Raw genomic sequence first — 20,899 nt, 5'->3', positions numbered from 1 at the left:
TACCCACCCTATAGCTTAGCCTTCTGTTTTCTGTCATGGCCAGCAGTTGGCCTATTTTCCCACTGATGTTCTAGAATACCTGCTAAACCATGACACACAGAAAGAGGAAGTACAGGCACAAGGAAATGCTAGCCACAATGATGAAGGCCATCTGTTGTTTAGGTTAAGGAGAATACAATGCAGTTTTTTATAATACACGGATAATGAGGAAAATGCTCCCAACATTATAGTTCTAATTATAATGTAATAGTGGGTTTGTATCATAGACATACAGATGCAGTTATTGTCTGAAGAATACTGCTATCTCTGTCCCCAAGTCTAACGACCAGATGTTGTGGAATGGATTCATCCCATGAACCCTTGAGAGTCAAATACTATCTTTGTCAAAATGAAACAGATCAACTAATGCCAAAATAAAAAAACGAATTGATGAATACTACCTCTCACTCCGGTCAAATATAAGGAGGATAGAAAAGCCAAAGACAATTAGCCCAATCTGCTCCCAGTAGGCAGAGGTGATTCCTTGCAGTCTCATCTTGAAGAAGAGTGTACACAGGAGAGTAAAAATATTCTTATTTAATCATCTGAAAGAACATGTACTCACCACTTACTGTCTCATACAAAATGCTAACCATTGAGCTAAGGTGTTGAATAGCCAAAAAATCATGTTCTTTTTTGGTTATCTGCGCCAGAAGTTAAATACCCATCTAGGACAGTAAAGATAGTATTCTGAAATTGGGAAGTAGGGTCACTTCTGAGTTTCTTGTAAAAGGTGTTGTCAAGCAGCTGTCTATGACACTCATGTACATAAACTGTCCTATCCATGAGTACAACCAACATACCCTTATCAGCAGGACGAATAAGGACTGACGTATCGGATTGTAAATCAAGCAAAGCTTGTTTTTCATTCTTTGGTAAATTATGGAAAGATTTGGACCCCTGTTTATTCTTAAGGAGATGTCCAACATCTTTTTCCACAAGTCTGCAATATGTCTCGATAGAGTGATTGCGATTGGCTGGAGGTATAAAATAACTATTGCTTCTAAAAGGAGTCAGAGTATGTGCAGGAGAGAAAACTACTGGTTCAATAGAAGTGTCAGAATTAGGGGAGCTAAAGTATTCCCTTAAACGGATGTTTCTAAAAAGCTTAAACATGTCTACCTTAACATCAAAATCGTTGCACCGGGTTGTAGGCACAAAAGACAACCCTTTATTAAGCAAAGAGACATGGGCAGGGCTGTCTGTAGAACCTGCCACATACGTCTTGTGTTTGATCCGTTGAATTGCGACTCCACTTTGTCTCTATACGGATATTTTGTTTATTTCATTGCCTTGCGGATGGAATAACTACACTGTTTGTATTCAGTCATAATCCCAGTCGCCTTGCCATGGTTAAATGCGGTGGTTCGCGCTTTCAGTTTTGCGCGAATGCCACCATCTATCAACGGTTTCTGGTTAGGGTAGGTGGTAATAGTCACAGTGGGTACAACATGTCCTATGCACTTATAAACTTAAAAAAGTTCAAACAGGTGCCATTAATACAGGTAACAAGTGGAGGACAGAGGAGCCTCTTAAAGAAGAAGTTACAAGTCTGTGAGAGCCAGAAATCTTGCTTGTTTGTAGGTGACCAAATACTTATTTTCCACCATAATTTTCAAATAAATTCATAAAAAATCCTACAATGTGATTTTCTGGATTTTTTTTCTCATTTTGTCTGTCATTGTTGAACTGTACCTATGATGAAAATTACAGGCCTCTCTCATCTTTTTAAGTGGGAGAACTTGCGCAATTGGTGGCTGACTAAATACTTTTTTGCCCCACTGTATCACAGTCCACGTGATCAAAACAGCGTGGATTCCGATTGGTCAGACCAGTTTTGAATAGTTCTTAAGACGGATACATCCTGTTTGAGTTTCTGCCCATAGGAAAGGAGGAGCAAAATGGAGTCGTGGTCAGATTTGCCAAAAAGAGGGCGGGGGAGGGCCTTTTATTTGTATTTATTATGGATCCCCATTCAGCAGCTACTCTTCCTGGGGTCCAGCAAAATTAAGGCAGTTTATACAATTTTAAAAACATTACAATACATTCTGACTGTGTGCCCTCAGGCCCCTACTCCACCGCTACCACATATATACAGTACAAAATCCATGTGTACGTCTGTGTATATTGTGTATGCTATTGTGTGTGTGTGTGTATGCGGTTATGTTTGTGTTGCTCCACAGTCCCTGCTGTTCCATAAGGTGTTTTTTTAATCTGTTTTTTAAATCCAATTTTACTGCTTTTATGAGTTACTTGATGTGGAGTAGTTTCATGTAGTCATGGCTCTATTTAGTACTGTGTGCCTTCCATAGTCTGTTCTGGACTTGTGGACTGTGAAGAGACCTGTTGTGGCATGTCTTGTGGGGAATGCATGGTTGTCCGAGCTGTGCACCAGTAGTTCAAACAGACAGCCCAGTGCATTCAACATGTCAATACCTCTCATAAATACAAGCAGTGATGAAGTCAATCTCTCCTCCACTTTGAGCCAGGAGAGATTGACATGCATATTATTAATATTAGCTCTCTGTGTACACCCAAGGGCCAGCTGTGCTGCCCTGTTCTGAACCAATTGCAATTGCAAAGTCCTTTTTTGTGGCACCTGACCACAAGACTGAACAGTAGTCTAGGTGTGACAAAACTAGGGCCTGTAGGATCTGCCTTGTTGACAGTGCTGTCAAGAAGGTAGAGCAGCGCCTTATCATAGACATACTGTACAACTCCCCATCTTAGCTGTTCTCTCAATATGTTTTGACCATGACACTTTACAATCCATGGTAACTACAAGCAGTTTAGTCACCTCAACTTTCTCAATTTCCACATCATTTTAATTAGAAGATTTAGTTGAGGTTTAGGGTTTAGTGAGTGTTTTGTTCCAAATACTATGCTTTTAGTTTTAAAAATATTCAGTGCTATCTTATTCCTTGCCACCCACTCTGAAACCAGCTGCATCTCTTTGTTGCAGTTATTTCAGTCGCTGATGTGTATAGTGTTGAGTCATCCGCATACATAGAAACTCTGGCTTTACTCAAAGTCAGTGACATGTTGTTAGTAAAAATTGAAAAAGTAAGGGGCCTAAACAGCTACCCTGGGGAATTCCTGATTCTAACTGGATTATATTTGATAGGCTTCCATTAAAGAACACCCTCTGTGTTCTGTTAGTCAAGTAACCTTTTATCCACATTATAGCAGGGGGTGTAAAGCCATAACACATGTGTTTTTCCAGCAGTAGACTATGATCAATAATTTCAAAATCTGCACTGAAGTCTAACAACACAATCATTTTATCATCAATTTCTCTCAGCCAATCATCAGTCATTTGTGTAAGTGCTGTGCTTATTGAGTGTCCTTCCCTAAAAGCATGCTGAAAATCTGTTGTCAATTTGTTTACTGTAAAATAGCATTGTATCTGGTCAAACACTATTTTTCCAAAAGTTTACTAAGGGTTGTTAACAGACTGATTGGTCAGCTATTTGAGCCAGTAAGTTTTTTTTTACTATTCTTAGGTAGCGGAATGACTTTTGCTTCCCTCCAGGCCTGAGGACACAAACTTTCTAGTAAGCTTAAATTGAAGATGTGGCAAATAGGAGTGGCAATATCGTCCGCTATTATCCTCAGTAATTTTCCATCCAAGTTGTCAGACCCCGGTGGCTTGTCATTGTTGATAGACAACAATAATTTTTTTCACCTCTTCCACACTAACTTTAAAGAATTTAAAATTACAATGCTTGTCTTTCATAATTTGGTCAGATATACTTGGCAGTGTAGTGTCAGCATTTGTTGATGGCATGTTATGGCTAAGTTTGCTAATTTTTCCAATGAAAAAATCATTGAAGTAGTAGGCAATACCAGTTGGTTTTGTGATAAATGAGCCATCTGTTTCAATGAATGATGGAGCTGAGTGTGCCTTTTTTCTCTCATTTAAGGTGCTACAAAGCTTTTTACTATCATTCTTTATATAATTTATCTTGGTTTCATAGTGTAGTTTCTTATTCTTTTTAGTCAGTTTAGTCACATGATTTCTCAATTTGCAATAAGTTTGCCAATCAGTTGTGCAGCCTGAGATTCCTCTCAACCATACAATTTTTCATTTCCTCATGAATTCACAAGGATTGAACATTTTTTACAGTCGTTTTCGTAATGGGTGCATGCTTATTAGCAACTGGAATAAGCAATTTCATAAATGTGTCAAGTGCAGTGTCTGTTTGCTCCTCATTACACAACACGGACCAACAGATATTCTTTACATCAATAACATAGCAATCACTATAAAACTTATTGTATGACTTCTTATACACTATATTAGGCCCAGCCTTTGGAACTTGGGTTTTCCTAGATATGGCTGCTATATTGTGATCACTACAGCCAATGGATTTGGATACCGCTTTCAAGCTCATTTCTGCAGCAGTAGTAAAGATGTGATCGATACATGTTGATGATTTCATTCCTGTACTGTTTTTAACTACCCTGGTAGGTTGACTGATAACCTGAACCAGGTTGCAGGAACTGGTTACAGTTTGAAGCTTTTTCTTGAGTGGGCAGCTTGATGAAAGCCAGTCAATAGTTAAATCACCCAGAAAATGTACCTCTCTGTTGATATCACATACATTATCAAGCATTTCACACATGTTATCCAGATACTGACTGTTAGCACTTGGTGGTCTATAGCAGCTTCCCACAGGAATGGGCTTTAAGTGAGGCAGATGAACCTGTAGCCATATGACTTCAACAGTATTTGACATGAGATCCTCTCTAGTCTTTACAGGAATGTGGTTCTGAATATAAACAGCAACACCTCCACCACTGGCATTTCTATATTTTCTATAAATGATACAACCTCGTATTGCTACAACTGTATTGTCAAAGGTATGCTCTAAGTGAGTTTCAGAGATAGTCCGAATATGAATGTCATCTGTTACTAGCAAATTATTGATTTCATGAACCTTGTTTCTTAAGCTACATATATTAACGTGGGCTATTTCGAGCACTTTTCTTCCGGAATACTTACTTGCTTTCATTGCTTTACTGGGAAGGTTAGCAGCAGTAGATGTGCTCATGTTCTTTATGTTAGTGCAGGGTGAGCTGCTCACAGTGGACTTCCTCCTAGGGCACACCGGCTTAGTGCTAACAGTATAAATCTGGTTCATAGGCACATGATTACTGCATACAATATCTGTAGGATCAGTAGATGCATCAGGGCAGTCAGGGAAGATCAGGGCAGTTAAAGGGACATACATTAGGTTACTTATATTGTGTCTACTGACGCTCCTGGTGTAATGTACAATTGCTGAAGCATTATGACAACTCTGCTTCACAATGGTAGGGATTAGCTGAGCTGGGCTTGAGTCACTGATAAGTCACTGTCTCAACGCAGCCTTCTAGTGCTGTGAAAGGATCCAGAATCCCATATAATTTGGGTGGATCCCATCCTCCTTATAAAACGTGTTTTGTTTCCAAAAAGTATTGACGTTGTCAACAAAAGTTACACCAATTGAGCTGCAATAATCACGTAGCCATTAGTGAAGAGAAAGAATCCTGCTAAAGTGTTCAATGCCGTGATTCAGAGATGGCAGATGGCCAGATATGATAGGTATTTTGTTAGTATTTAGCAGAGAGTCAATCAACTCTTTAAATTCCAGTTTCAACTGTTCAGAAATGCCTTCATAATGTCATTAAAACCCACATGGACTCGAGCTCCGGGATAAGACATTGTTTTTATACCAGGAACGGTCACATTATGCATTGCGGAAGTTAGAGTAGCAGTGATCCAGAGTTTTGCCAGCATGAGTACTACAGTCAATATGCTGATAGAATTTAGGTAGCCTTGTTCTCAAATTTGCTTTGTTAAAATCCCCAGCTACAATAAATTCAGCCTCAGGATATGTGGTTTCCACTTTGCAGTTAAGTTCTTTGAGGGCCGTCGTGGTATCGGTTGAGGGGGGATATACAGTTGAAGTCGAACATTTTCATACATTTATGTTGGAGTCATTAAAACTCGTTTTTCAGCCAATCCACAAATTTCTTGTTAACAAACTATAGTATTGGCAAGTCGGTTAGGACATATACTTTGTGCATGACACAAGTAATTTTACCAACAACTGTTTACAGACAGATTATTTCACTTATAACTCACTGTTTCACAATTCCAGTGGGTCAGAAGTTCACATACACTAAGTTGACTGTGCCTTTAAACAGCTAGGGAAATTCCAGAAAATTATGTTATGGCTCTAGAAGCTTCTGATAGGCTAATTGACATCATTTGAGTCAATTGGAGGTGTAGCTGTGGATGTATTTCAAGGCCTACCTTCCAGCTCAGTGCCTCGTTGCTTGACATCATGAAAAAATCAGAAGACCTCATAAAAAAATTGTAGACCTTCACAAGTCTGTTTCATCCTTGGGAGCAATTTCCAAACGCCTGAAGGTACCACGTTCATCTGTACAAACAATAGTACGCAAGTATAAACACCATGGGACCACGCAGCCGCCATACCGCTCAGGAAGGAGACGCGTTGTCTCCTAGAGATAAACGTACTTTGGTGCGAAAAGTGCAAATCCATCCCAGAACAACAGCAAAGGAACTTGTGAAGATGCTGGAGGAAACAGGTACAAAAGTATCTATATCCACAGTAAAATGAGTCCTACATCGACATAACCTGAAAGGCAAGGAAGAAGCCACTGTTCCAAAACCGGCATAAAAAAGCCAGACTACGGTTTGCAACTGCACATGGGGACAAAGATCGTACTTTTTGGAGAAATGTCATCTGGTCTGATGAAACAAAAATAGAACTGTTTGGCCATAATGAACATCGTTATGTTTGGAGGAAAAAGGTGGAGGCTTGCCAGCAGAAGAACACCATCGCAACCGTGAAGCATGGGGTTGGCAGCATCATGTTGTCGGGGTGCTTTGCTCTAGGAGGGACTGGTGCACTTCACAAAATAGATGACATCATGAGGATGGAAAATTATGTGGATATAAGCAACATCTCAAGACATCAGTCAGGAAGTTAAAGCTTGGTTGCAAATGGGTCTTCCAAATGGACAATGACCCCAAGCATACTTCCAAAGTTGTGGCAAAATGGCTTAACGAGAGCAAAGTCAATTTATTGGAGTGGCCATCACAAAGCCCTGACCTCAATCCTATAGAAAATTTGTGGGCAGAACTGAAAAAGTGTGTGCAAGCAAGGAGGCCCACAAACCTGACTCAGTTACACCAGCTCTGTAAGGAGGAATGGGCCAAAATTCACTCATCTTATTGTGGGAAGCTTGTGGAAGGCTACCCGAAACATTTGAGCCAAGTTAAACAATTTAAAGGTAATGCTACGAAATACTAATTGAGTGTATGTAAACTTCTGACCCACTGGGAATGTGATGAAAGAAATAAACGCTGAAATAAATCATTATCTCTACAATTTTTTTGTCATTTCACATTCTTAAAGTAAAGTGGTGATCCTAACTGACCTAAGACAGGGAATCTTTACAACGATTAAATGTCAGGCATTGTGAAAAACAGAGTTTAAATGTTTTGGGCTAAGGTGTATGTAAACTTCCGACTTCAACTGTACATGGCTGTGACAATAACCGAGGAGAATTCTCTTGGGAGATAATACGGTCAGCATTTGATTGTGAGGAATTCTAGGTCAGGTGTGTTGTTAAAATTACACCATGAGTCGTTAATCATGAAACATATACCTCCCACCCTTATTCTTCTTATAGAGATGTTTATTCCTGCAGGCGCAACGTACAAAGAATCCAGGTGGCTGTATCGACTCCGACAACATATCCCAAGAGAGCCATGTTTCCGTGAAACAGAGTATGTTACAATCCCTAATGTCTCTCTGGAAAGCAACCCTTGCCCTAATTTTGTCTACCTTGTTATCTAGAGACTGGACCTTAGCAAGTAATATACTGCGCTCCTCTGAAGTCTGACCAATCCGTCTACCTCTTCTCTGGTGCCGTTGTTTTGGGTCAGCCTCTGGAATCAGCTCAAATGCACTGGCTATTTCGGACAAAGGATCCGCTTCGCGAAAGTCGTATTCCTGGTCGTAGTGCTGGTAAGTTTATATCTAATAGTTCTTCCTGGATGTATGTAATAACACTTAAGATTTTCTGGACTAACAATGTAATAAATAATACATAAAAAACTAAATACTGCAAAGTTTCCTAAGGACTAGAAGTGACACTGTCGGCGCAATTTTAATGTCCGCCCCTATCACTTAACTGTAGGAGGAATGTATATGGCGGAGGCAATTAAGTTTGGAATGTATTGAGTAAAGTAAGGTCAATAAAATGTGGCAGGCACGGACAGGTTGGATTGATGTGGTGTAGTGAGAATGGGAGTCGAGGTCAGGTCACATTAAGGGAGAAGGAGCAGTTTATTGCCTGTATCACTTAACTTCCTGCCTAGCAATAAAGATGTAATGTTTAGAAAGAAGGAGGAGACCACCCAAATTAGGGTATATATACTATCACTGGTGGAAATATGTTTTTGCCTGTTAAGCTGTTCGATCCTTTGGGGGAATAAACTTGGTTGGAGCTTTTATAGTGTCCGTCAATTTTTTACTCAGATATTTAGAACCTAACACAGTTGACTGGGGTAGCTGTAGCAGGGCAGACATTTGATTTACTTACTTGTTGGAAAGGGGGCATACTATGATGGTGCCACTTTGAGTCACTGAGCTCTTCAGTAAGGCCATTCTACTGCCAATGTCTGTCTATGGAGATTGAATGGCTGTTTGCTCAATTTTATACACCTGTCAGCAATGGCTGTGGCTGAAATAGCCGAATCCACTAATTTGAAGTGGTGTCCATATACTTTGGCCATTTACTGTACCTCAATGGTCTTTTTACTTTTGGTTTTGTACACGGTCATCAGCGTCAAACAGCTGTAAATATGACATTTTCAGTTATTTAACAAATATTTCACAGCGGTTTAGATGGTAGGCTAATGATTCTCTACAATAGCCTTCATTATAGCCTATATTGTTTGTTAGGTCACATAAACTAAATGAAATTAGGCGACCATTTTCAAATGCGTTTTTTTTTTTTTTTTTCATTTTTATGATCCTAAAGAAGTGGAAATCTTTCCGAAAGCCTGATCTGACAGAAAATCAAAACTGGGTTTCACTTACCGATCAACCCCCGGCTAAAACTGACACTACTTGAAAACTGCAAAATTATTCCAGTAAACACCAGCTTCTTTGTCGTCATGTTTTCAATGATTGCTCCAGCCATTTCAAAAGTTATCGAAATAAAGATGCAGAAGTTCCTCAGTGTCCTTCCGACCCTGACTCAGGGTTATATGTAACATTCAATTCGGGACACTCCAAATGGTATGATATGTTACGTTTCGTATGGTAGGCCTGTGTATTAATTTGTGGATATCTTTCAAGATTTGCATATATGTTACGAATTACTATTCGGATGACATATTACAAATTGGAATTCTGTACAAAATGTTCAGAATTATAATTCGTACAATATGTTCCGAAGTAGTTGCAAAGTAGCAAGTTGTTGCAAAGATGCTAATTAGCTCAAATTGTCCGTGATGAGATCAAACATGCAACTATGTTTGCTCTGGCTTCTGTCGGATCGCAATAGGTGGCTGTACGGCCACTGCAGACATTGGATTGACCATGCAGAGCCTTTTAAAGTTCATATAAGGAAATCAGTCAAGTTACATAAATTCATTAGGCCCTAATCTATGGATTTCACATGACTGGGAATACAGACATGCATCTGTTAGTCACAGATAGCTTAAAAAAAAGCAGTAGGGGCATGGATCAGAAAAAACAGTCAGTTTCTGGTGCGACCATCATTTTGCCTCATGCAGCATGACACATCTCCTTCGCATAGAGTTGAGCAGGCTGTTGATTGTGGCCTGAATGTTGCCGGACTCCTCTTCAATGGCTGTACGAAGTTGCTGGCTATTGGTGGAAACTGAAACATGCTGTCGTACACATCGATCCAGAGCATCCCAAACATGATCAATGGGTGACATGCCTGGTGGGTATGCAGGCCATGTCAATGTCGGTCATTGTAATGACTTTACATTAGTTGTCTTATTTAGAATAATTGACCATCAAAACATAATGGCATTTTATGACTTGTTGGTCCTAGTCAAATTAAAAACAAAAAAAATGCAGCTTTTGTCCATGATGTATAAAACTGAGGCTAACATACACAGTACAAAAACACCTAAAAATGAGGAAAGAACTGTAAATAAGTCCAGCAAACATGAGGAACAATAGGTCACTATAAAAGATGTTAACTTTATTGCTTAAAGAATAACCCTAACCCTAACCCTAACTTTATAAAAGGCATGTGAAATGGGTAACACAATGAGAGGTTACCAATCTTTATAGAATTCACCACACACTCATAACGCAACTTTATCATACTGCACCACAGAAAAACAAATGTGCACCCCATTCCCGAAATAGTGCACTACTATTGACAAGAGCCAAAGTCGTGCAGCATAAAGATAATAGGGTACCATTTGGGATGCACAATATAAAAAGCCAAGAAGATATCAAAGCATTTTTTCAAGGTGAAAGTTATCAGTCATTGAGAACAGTAACTTGAGTGCACACTGTACACACGTCTCTTTATACTACACATGGAACATACACTGTAGGCTCATATACTTGGGTTGTTAAGCTCTCCTGTGGTTGTAACCCAAATTGCACCCTATTCCCTATGTAGTGCTCTACTTTTGACCAGGGTCAATTGTTTTCTTGTCAAAGGTATTGCACAATATAGGGAATAGGGTGCCATTTAGGACACAACCTATATCTTTGGTTATATGAGTCAGTCAAAAAAGATTCTGAAAGGAGTAGCTAAACAGTTAGCAATACTGTAGGTGAACATCCTAAAAAAAAGAATCAACCTACTTACACCATGTACAATGCCTTCAGAAAGTATTCAGACCCCTTGACTTTCACATTGTTACGTTACAGCTTTATTCTAAAATGTATTAAATAAAATGTTTTTCCTCAGCAACCTAAACACAATACCCCATAATGACAAAGCAAAAACAGGATTTGAGAAAATAAATAAACAGAAATACCTTATTTTCACAAGTATTCAGACCCTTTGCTATGAGACTCAATTGAGCTCAGGTGCAAAGTTGTTGCTTTGTCATTATGGGGCATTGTGTGTAGATTGATGGGGAAAAATGATTTAATAATTTTTAGAATAAGACTAATGTAAGAAAATGTGAAAAAAAGTCAAGGGGTCTGAATAGTTTCCGAAGGCACTGTATGACTGAGCTAAAATAAAATTTTACAAATCAAAACATATTCACAACCCTTCTAAGTGTTTCAGAAATATGTTGGGTGTATCCCAAATGATTGATCAGAGCCAGTTTATGGGATGTGGTGCTATTGGGGACATATCCGTCATGTTAAACAAAGAGGGGGGTAAAGGAACAAGTTCTGCAAAAATTATTTCCCAAAAAGGACATGCCAGTAGGAGGAATAAGCACCGCCCACCTTTGGTAAGACAAGTGAGGAGCTGTTCTCCTGCCCCCTCCCAATACACCTTTTGCAGCATTTTCCATGCCACCTTGCATCCATTGATCTCTAACCTACAAATCACACAGAAAATGACAATTCCATGCCAGATGTAACAAATGATTTGTAATTGGCAAAAAAGTTGTTAATTTAAGTAGAGGAAAGCTTAAATGTATATTTATCCAAATGGGTTTTCAGGTACTGCTGTCAAAAAGGAAAACATGTCTACCTAGTATGTGACAATAAAAACCTATATATAATAAAATTCCCCATATCTATGTACCTTGAAACTGTCTATAATGTGAACTCCTGATACTGGACTGGTGGGGTTATGTGCATTATGTCCGAACACAGCTCAGATCACTGCCAATGAGAGTGTTCGGAGAGAGAAAGAGAGGGCTGCTTGCCGACACTGTCCAAAGACGAGGGATATGGCCTCAGCAGGCACGAAACGGATGAAAACAGCCAGAAACAGGTGGCAGCCTACTATCTGTAGTTATCCAATAAGAAATTCTTGTTTTTACTATCTGTTCCAAATGTTTTGCATGTTGCAGCCCAGACCCAGGGATCATCTTCATTATCACATGTCATCCTCATCATCCTCATCCTGGGACGAGCCAGCCTGCTGTCCAGCGCTGGCAGATGCTGCAGCCAACTGGGCCTGCTGGGCAGCTTGCTGCATCTGGAGCCACTCCTGCTGGGCCAGCTCGGCCTGCTGCTGCCGTGCCTGGAACACAGTAAATACAGTCAGTCCACCAATAAATTAGACATGGTCAGAGATAGAGATGCAAACAGCAAAGCAGGGGAGCCACTCAACCTAGAATATCTACTAAATGTTACCAAAACAAATATACATTATTTGAGCCTTTGTCACACTGCAGAAATATCCGTTTGTGCACTGCAGTTATCCATTCCTGGTGAAGGTGATCTATAAAAGTGCAGAGATGTGGCAAGAAATAGTCTGAATCAAACAGGTTATCTGTCTTGATCCTTAACACACTCTTGTAACGATCAGTCTGGTTAACCAGGTTATGACTCTTGATCCTTACCTTAGCAAATAGTTCCTGCTGTTGTCTGAGGAGCTCTTCCTCTGGGATGCCCAGGTTTTCCAGGCGAGAGTTGGCCTTCCTCCTTTTAAGTGCTACTGTTTTACACTCCTGCAGGACATCCTTCACCTCTGTGATGTACGACGCAAAACCCAGGCTTTCAAGTGCTGTGGAGAAGAGGATATAGTAAGGGGAAACGGGAAAAAATTATGGAAACAATGTTGGGGAAAAGGAAACAGACATGTATTCAACAGTCTCATCACTTGATTATTGTTGGAATTCCTAGTGCATAACTAGCTAACTTGGTTCCAGATTGATTTACTAAAGCTAACCTGGTTTACAGATAAGTGGCCAGGCAAGCACATACCTGCATTAACTAAAAAATACATGGCAGGCAGGAAGGGGGGAAACACCTATACATTACAAGTGAATATATTTTCAAACCTGTTGATACAGAATAAAAAATACAAAGATACTAACCATTAATTACATGTTCAGGTGATATGGTCTTCTTTTCAGACTTGTTACATATTTCATTCGCCTCTGATGAGATTAGATGTATGAACTCTGTGCAGCAGTTCACAACAAGCTCTCTTGCATCATTGGCAACCCGTACGTTGGGCAGAGTTTCCTTGATCATTTTGTTGATGGCTGCCCTGGGAATGGTGAGGTCGTCATCGTTTCCCGACGAAGAAGCCATCGTATTCCAGAGAACTAGTTTCTCAAGTTAATAAAAAAACAAACTGGGGGAAAGCTTGATTTGATGGTAGGCTTCCGCAGAGGGCTAACTAGCTAACGTTACGTGTTGAAAATGTCGTGGGCTAGACGCTAACGTTGGCTAGTTGGGTTTAAAAGTTAAAGCTATGCAAACTAGCTACACAAAAGCCTATTGACACAGCATATCCTAATGTTACTGTAGAGACGTGGAATGTAACGAATAGGTCTAAGTAAAACACGATGGTGAGGACAAGAGAAAATGAAAACCAGCTAGCGAGTTAGCAAGCTATGGTCCATCTATCGCAACGCGTTAGCCTAGCTAACATTAGCTAGTTTAGTTACATGCAGCGGCTTTTGAGAACATGGCTAGCAAGCGTGTCGTTGGGATCATTTCGTAACGCAGTGTTGATCCCCAAAACACTATTTAAACCAAAATCCTATATACACTGGAACGAGAACCACGGTTCCTTTATCGGCCGAACGAAATACTTTAATTCATTTATTCTGTTAAATTCAGTTCACCGGCAGTTCGGCACTGAAATTTCTGCGGAAACGATCCACGCAAATAAAACCCCTTTCCGGTATATTATTTTTCTACGGTGCCCTGTGAAATCGACCAAATAAAAATGTCGCCACCTACTGTGTTGAAGGCACAATAATACCATAATAAAAATGTATAGCAGGCCTACATATGGTTATAATACTTAAGTGTGAAAGCTTATTTCCCCTTTCCCAATTGACCTTTACCATGTTTTTTTTAAAATCACATGTAACCCTATTCTTGTCTTGTGCTTGTTCAGGACAAACAAAAAGGTGATCTAATAATACATAGGTAGTGGTTAATATGGGATTATCCTTTAATACAATTGGGACTTTGAATGCAGTGTAATATTCTATAACCTGTGAATCATGGATTAGTGGCCCAATAGATAATATTGTTACATAATTGGATCTCCACACATCTTATCAGTGGTGATGGATCCTTTTATTGTAGGCCCTGTCAATACAAAAGTCCATTGAGATTCCCCAGTGAAACATTTTGCCCAAATTGAAAGGTAACTACTCCATCAACTTTTGAATCCGTACATTTTCAACACCAACACTCAGAAGATAAAACCTTGGAATTTTATGTTGGTTTATGATTTATAATAAAAAAAGTGAATGAATTAGAAAATTGCCTTTTGGGACACATCCTAAGAATTGCTCTTGTCCTTATCTATAGCGAAGCTCTTGCGGGTCCTCCAGCGTAGCAGCTTGAGGAAGTTGAGGCTGGCATTGAAGACCTTGTCGTGCTCAAACACCATCTTGTAGAAGGTGTCGATGGGAAGGTCTCCGTTTGGATCAGCATACTTCAGGGTGGTCATGGGGGTGTACAAGGTGTTGGTCTGGTGCCGGAATGGAGGGTTGTCCATGGTAATGATCTTGTGTGTGTGCTAAGGGAGGAAGACACGGAGAAGGAAGGGCCATTGAAAATGAGATGAAGAATTCAGAATAACCTGAAATAAATACAAAATAACTTTCCAGAACATGGTTTTCTGGAGATGCACTGTTGAGGGCCCTTGGACAAGTCAAGTGAGTCAAGCTAGGGAGAGACATTTAAGCACAGAAATTTGAACACATGCACCAAACAAACTAACCCTGTGATTTAGAATTAGACTTTACTTAGTCTCTAAGTGTAATACTTTATAATATGTTATATGGATAAGCCTTTATAATGTGTCAATTTGAGCCCAATAAGCTAATATACCTCTGCTATGTCCTCAGGTGTCTGTCCAAGGCTTTCATAGATCTGCTTGAAGTTCTTCATATAGATGTTGGTAAACATATCTGCTGTCACTTTGTCAGCTTTGGAGAGGTCTGTCTTCATGCCCTCTTCATAGACCTTATGCTCAAACTCCGTAACCACAGGACCTGGCTCAATCAAACTTATACTGCCACAGCAATGGCAGCAACACACACACACACACGCACACATACACACACAATTACTACTTCAAATGAATGTTCAGTTAGCCTAGTAAACTCAATTCTATTCTGTCACCAAAACCCTTTTGTATTTTCTGTATCTAATACCACAGGAAAATCTATAATAAATCCTAAGATTGTGTCTGTACGCTGTTGCTTCTTATAAATAATCTCTATAATATTTGTTGGGTGTGGTTGTTATTGCCATTTTACCCAACTGTAGCATGTTTTTTGTCACTCGTGGCATGAAACACTGGTAGGATATTGCAGTGTAGAAGTGCAGATGTTGGTGACATGGATGAGTGGGCTACAGGTGTTGGTGACATGGACGAGTGGGCTACAGGTGTTGGTGACATGGATGAGTGGGCTACAGGTGTTGGTGACATGGACAAGTGGGCTACAGGTGTTGGTGACATGGACGAGTGGGCTACAGGTGTTGGTTAGCATGCATTATTTCCCCCTGAGGGGAAGGCAGCTCCACGATGCATCCTCTCACTCCCTTCTCTAATCTCTGCCCCCTGATAATTTAACTCTCACAAACAGAGCAGTGTGAATGTACCCTCCACACACACCAGATGCAGTATGTGGAAGGGAAGCTCTGGTCCAAGGCGTTAGTTATTGCTAATGCTGAGCATTCCTTAGCAAACCACACTAACGCCCTGGACCAGAACTAGTGGTACGGTAGGACTACTTACTTCAGATTAAACCTCAAGGCTTGGACGGCCATGCTTTCACAGAAACCCTCCACAGCAAACTTGGATGCTGCGTAGACATCGTTGAATAATATACCTGTGAAAAAGGAGAATGCCACCAAATAATTTATACAGACCGGATGTGTCAATTGTAAAATGTAAATTTATGAAGTTCAGATCGTGATGGAGTCTTTCCATTTCTAAGCCTAGTTTTCTTCAACGGTTAATATTGAACCAGTAGCAGTGTGGGAATTATGGGGGCCGGGGGGGCTCTGCCCCCCAAATGAGACATGAGCTCCCTTAAATGCAACAAAAGTTGCAAACATTGCTGGGGATCTCTTTGAACTATTCTCCTATGTGTTTAAAATGCAATTTTGTACTGATACAGTGGTAAATATTAAAATAAAAGCGCATTCGAAATTAAACGAACAACCTGTCATGGTTTAATCCAGTGACAGCTGGTTCAGGTTATTTCAATCGTATTAATCTATTTTCTCTGGCTGTCTTCCTCTCTATACCCTAGCAAATTTGCAACATTGTATCGACTGGATTCAGCCTGCTAGCAAAATGGCAACATTGTTTTTAACTGGGACTTCGCAGTTTCCCGTGTCGATGAGCTCGGGACAGACATGGCTGTATTTACGTCCATATTTCAGCCCTTTTTCAGGTGTTCTGACTTTTCTTTTCACAATTTTTTAAAAATTTGTCACGTCAATTAATGCAGGCTACAAGAGTTTAGATCTACTGACAATCTCTGAATGTCATTGCACGTTTTGGTGTTCTTTAACAGATGTTTCTTTCCATTAATCCAATGGCTGTTGCACTGTTTGGAAGCTGGAATTTATTTTGGAGTGGACCAATGTGCACCTTTTGAAGTGATTTGACAATCAGATGAAAACATCATGCCTGGTTGTGTTCATACCACATTACAACTGGTAATGCATGTTTACCTTTAAAATACATGTCTGTGCCATTAGGCACATACAAATGTGTAGCCTACTCACAAATACACTTGCTAGTCTGTAAGAAAACCTCATGAAAAGCAATTGTGTGAAAATAAGCAACATCTCTTACCCTGTATGCCCATGACACTGCTGATCACAACAATATGGCCACTCTTCCTCTTCTTCATGTCTGGTAGGATCTCTTTGAGGAGTCTCACTAGACCAAAGAAGTTGGTATCCATGACAGCCTTCATCTCCTCTATAGACTGACACTCGATGGGGCCTACCAGACCCATCCCAGCATTGCTGACTGAGAGGGGAAAATATAGGTTTATTCAGTTATGTGAAAACGTTCTGATTGTTGCGTTTGCATAATCTCCACCCGGCACAGCCAGAAGAGGACTGGCCACCCCTCATAGCCTGGTTCCTCTCTAGGTTTCTTCCTAGGTTTTGGCCTTTCTAGGGAGTTTTTCCTAGCCACCGTGCTTCTACACCTGCATTGCTTGCTGTTTGGGGTTTTAGGCTGGGTTTCTGTACAGCACTTTGAGATATCAGCTGATGTACGAAGGGCTATATAAATACATTTGATTTGATTTTTGATTTGATTTGTTTGCAAATACAAATAGAATCAGCAGAGCTGAAACAATGCCCTATTCTACATGACAGACAATTATATCTGTTTTCTATGATACATTTCTGCCTGAATGTTCTGTAACGTTACATCCTACTGAACCGGCCACTGGAATTGGGATGTGTGGGAAAAGTCAGTGCAGGCCATTTTAATTTGACTGTACAAACAACTAGCCTTACAAAATAATTACAGTCAAATGCTTTACTGGGTTTGTAATGCAAATGCGATCAGGGAAGACAGTGTCCATACATATAAATGTGAGGCCATTAGCCTACATGTAATACCAGATAAGGGTGTAGGCATGCATCCGTACTTACTGAGTATGTCTAGCTTGCCATCCGGTAGGCTGGCCACACAGGCCTTGATGGAGTCTTCATTGCACACATCCAGTTGTTTAATCACCAGGGTCCTGCCCAGAGTCCTGCCTGCCGCCTCCATGAGTGCCTCTGCCTTACCCAGGTTCCTCATTGTGGCATATACTGGAGAACACAACACAGGTGTATCTTAGTCTCTTGGAAGCAGACAAGTTTGTCTATGAATATTGTGTAGCTGTATAGTCTGGGGATTAGGAGTTTCTGACCATACTTTTGGGGATTCTGAAGGTAAAGGAACCATCCTCACAATTTCACTGCTTTCCATAATAATTTTAACAGATAGCTGAGATTTCATCCATTGACAGAGATGGAATAAACATCACATTTTGGTTACCATAACATTAAATATCCAAATTCTGTTCAACCCAAAGAGTACCCATTAACTTACCAATGAACCTCTTCTTTTCATCCTTGGCTATGCGTACAGCCAGGGCCAGGCCGATGCCTGAGGAGCAACCTGTGATGAGGACAATCTTCTGGTTCATCGCTGCTGTTAGTCTCACAGAAACTCCTTTATCTTTAAGAACCTAAATTGAGAAAAATGCCTGGATAAGGCTAATAAAGTGATTTGAACGGTACAAAAATAAATTGGTCTCACAACTCCAGTATCAGGTAATGAGGGACAGCAGGAGGGAATGAAAGCAATGGGGGAGCGAAAGTGAGGGAAGATTGAAAGAGAGGGGGGAATGAGAGAGAAGGACGGAATAAGAGTGAGCATGAGGAGATGAAAGAGAGGGAGTAAAGGTGATTTGCTTTCGGCTCAGTAATCCACTGTAGTCAGACTCAGCAGAAACAGCCTTATACAGGAGCATGATTAGCATCCATTAGCATGCCACACACATAGCCTACACCTATACACACACACAATCAATCAATATATATTGTATAAAGCCCTTTTTACATCAGCATTTGTCACAAGAAACCCAGCCTAAAACCCCAAACAGCAAGCAATGCAGATGTAAAAGCATGGTGGCTAGCAAAAAAACACCCTAGAAATGCAGAAACCTAGAGGGGAACCAGGCTCTGAGAGGTGGCCAGGTATCTTCTGGCTGTGCCAGGTGGGGATTATAAGACTACATGGCCATTAAGGCCAGATCTTTCTTCAAGATGTTCAAACATTCATAGATGACCAGCAGGGTCAAATAATAATCACAGTGGTTATAGAGGGTGCAACAGGTTAGCATCTCAGGAGTAAATCTCAGTTGGCTTTTCATAACCCAGAATTCAGAGGTCGAGACAGCAGGTGCGGTAGAGATAGACAGAGAGAGAGAAATGATTCTAAAACAAATCACATTTTGGTCAACTCAATTATCTATTGGGTGAACATATGTTTCCAATGCCAAGAAAGCCCTTTGAATGTAATTGAATTGAAATATATATATATATAGAGAGAGAGAGAGAGAGAGACAGCAAACCAGTGACTCAGCCCTTTTAATAAGGTCAGAGGCAGATAATCCCGGTGGAGAGAGGGGAGCTGGCCACGCAGAGACAGCAAGTGTGGTTCGCCACTCCAGTGCCTTGTCGTTCACCACTGATGCAGACCTTTGGAAAAACAACATTTTAAAAAGTCTAATAAGTCCATGTGATATAGCTATACCATCACAATAAATCCATTATATTTTTTAGACAGGTCTAAAGAAACATGATATGAAGAAACTGTAGTCTATTTCAGAAGAACAGAATAGCATACTCTGAGTTGTCCTTATGCCATATGGTTGTGGACTACACTAGTTCATTTAGCAGACAAGATTTGCTTAGAATTCTATGGCATTATTTTACAACTTTAGTTGTGATACAAACACTGGGTTACATGTTTTAATGTTTAATACATTCTAAGGCTGCATGATGAGACTCTAATGATGATTTGAAAAACGCTTCATGAAAGGCATGGGCTCTGCTTTGTTTTTTGCTCAGGTTGCACACACTTCATCAGTCTCTCATTCACAATTTGACAAGCACTTGATAATTCCTCGAATTTCACAGCTGCATTCCCTTTGTGTGGACGTCACGGCCCCTAAAATGTTTTATGTCTTTTGTGTCCAGTGGCCGTTGTGCCCTTGGGCTGAAATAGTCATCATAATATATTTTTCCCGGCTGCCTGCTCCAAAGTACTTCTTACTCACATGGCTCTCTCAGATAGCTCAATTCTCATTGTCCAATGCCAGTCACATGATCAAGTCTTTCTCACAGGCTACAAGTGAAGGCAGACACATCCTGGACGCAACTGCACGCGTCCGAGGTGCATATTGAAGATATTGGAAGAACTGCCAACTTCTACTTTTTGTCAGACAACAAGATGAGTAGTCCAAAGGTAAAAACAGCAAAAGCACTAGACTATGTAAATCTACTATCCCCCCATAGTACAAAAGTTGACCTATTCTATTGTGTGTGAGAAATAAATATTCCTAACATAGTCTGAGACAGTTGTGGGTTGCGATAGCACACACACACACACACACACACACACACACACACACACACACACACACACACACACACACACACACACACACACACACACACACACACACAAAGAGAAGTACGCCTGGCCCCGTCTGAGGGCTTAACTAATGTTATAAGACTTTTATATGAGATTGATTAGTGGGGTGGCTGTGGGCTAGCAGGGATAGTGGTAAAAGAAGTAAGGTGTGTGGGCAAACTTAGCCTGACTGAAGAGACTCATGTGGTACACAGCGAGGGAGAGTAGAGGAAGACTTTGGTGTGTGTTTGGTGTCAATCAGACTAGGGTAAATAAACACTGTGTCATGGGTAAATTGTCTACCACCCAGCACATAGCCTACACCTATACACACACACAATCAATCAAATATATTGTATAAAGCCCTTTTTACATCAGCATTTGTCACAAGAAACCCAGCCTAAAACCCCAAACAGCAAGCAATGCAGATGTAAAAGCATGGTGGCTAGGAAAAAAACACCATAGAAAAGCAGAAACCTAGAGGGGAACCAGGCTCTGAGAGGTG

At 40.4% G+C, this 20,899-nt stretch overlaps 2 protein-coding genes across 2 annotated transcripts; both read right to left on the bottom strand.

Annotated features, from left to right (window-relative positions):
- Positions 1 to 11,652: 11,652 nt before the first annotated feature.
- On the bottom strand, positions 11,653 to 13,883 carry dr1 (down-regulator of transcription 1). Its single transcript, XM_021604441.2, has 3 exons — positions 13,073 to 13,883; positions 12,596 to 12,759; positions 11,653 to 12,273 (listed from the first exon to the last, which is right to left on the bottom strand). The coding sequence occupies exons 1-3, from the start codon at positions 13,290 to 13,292 to the stop codon at positions 12,127 to 12,129; spliced, it is 531 nt and encodes a 176-aa protein (XP_021460116.1). The 5' UTR covers positions 13,293 to 13,883; the 3' UTR covers positions 11,653 to 12,126.
- Positions 13,884 to 14,111: 228 nt separating this feature from the next.
- zgc:109982 (uncharacterized protein LOC553564 homolog) lies at positions 14,112 to 18,645 on the bottom strand. The gene is made up of 6 exons (XM_021604438.2): positions 18,304 to 18,645; positions 17,859 to 18,020; positions 17,041 to 17,220; positions 15,970 to 16,063; positions 15,057 to 15,240; positions 14,112 to 14,742 (listed from the first exon to the last, which is right to left on the bottom strand). The coding sequence occupies exons 1-6, from the start codon at positions 18,398 to 18,400 to the stop codon at positions 14,503 to 14,505; spliced, it is 957 nt and encodes a 318-aa protein (XP_021460113.2). The 5' UTR covers positions 18,401 to 18,645; the 3' UTR covers positions 14,112 to 14,502.
- Positions 18,646 to 20,899: the final 2,254 nt, after the last annotated feature.

Source organism: Oncorhynchus mykiss, chromosome 5 (assembly GCF_013265735.2).
Source record: "Oncorhynchus mykiss isolate Arlee chromosome 5, USDA_OmykA_1.1, whole genome shotgun sequence".
Taxonomy (NCBI): domain Eukaryota; kingdom Metazoa; phylum Chordata; class Actinopteri; order Salmoniformes; family Salmonidae; genus Oncorhynchus; species Oncorhynchus mykiss.
This window is presented reverse-complemented; position numbering and strand designations above follow the sequence as displayed.

Coding starts and splice junctions, on each gene's coding strand:
- dr1 (XM_021604441.2), bottom strand. CDS start 13,292: ATGGCTTCTTCGTCGGGAAACGATGACGACCTCACCATTCCCAGGGCA. Junction 12,760..13,072: donor ACCTGAACATGTAATTAATG/GTTAGTATCTTT, acceptor TCTTCTCCACAG/CACTTGAAAGCCTGGGTTTT. Junction 12,274..12,595: donor AGCAGGAACTATTTGCTAAG/GTAAGGATCAAG, acceptor ACTGTGTTCCAG/GCACGGCAGCAGCAGGCCGA.
- zgc:109982 (XM_021604438.2), bottom strand. CDS start 18,400: ATGAACCAGAAGATTGTCCTCATCACAGGTTGCTCCTCAGGCATCGGC. Junction 17,221..17,858: donor TGGCAAGCTAGACATACTCA/GTAAGTACGGAT, acceptor TTCCCCTCTCAG/TCAGCAATGCTGGGATGGGT. Junction 15,241..15,969: donor GCCTTGAGGTTTAATCTGAA/GTAAGTAGTCCT, acceptor TTGCTGTGGCAG/TATAAGTTTGATTGAGCCAG.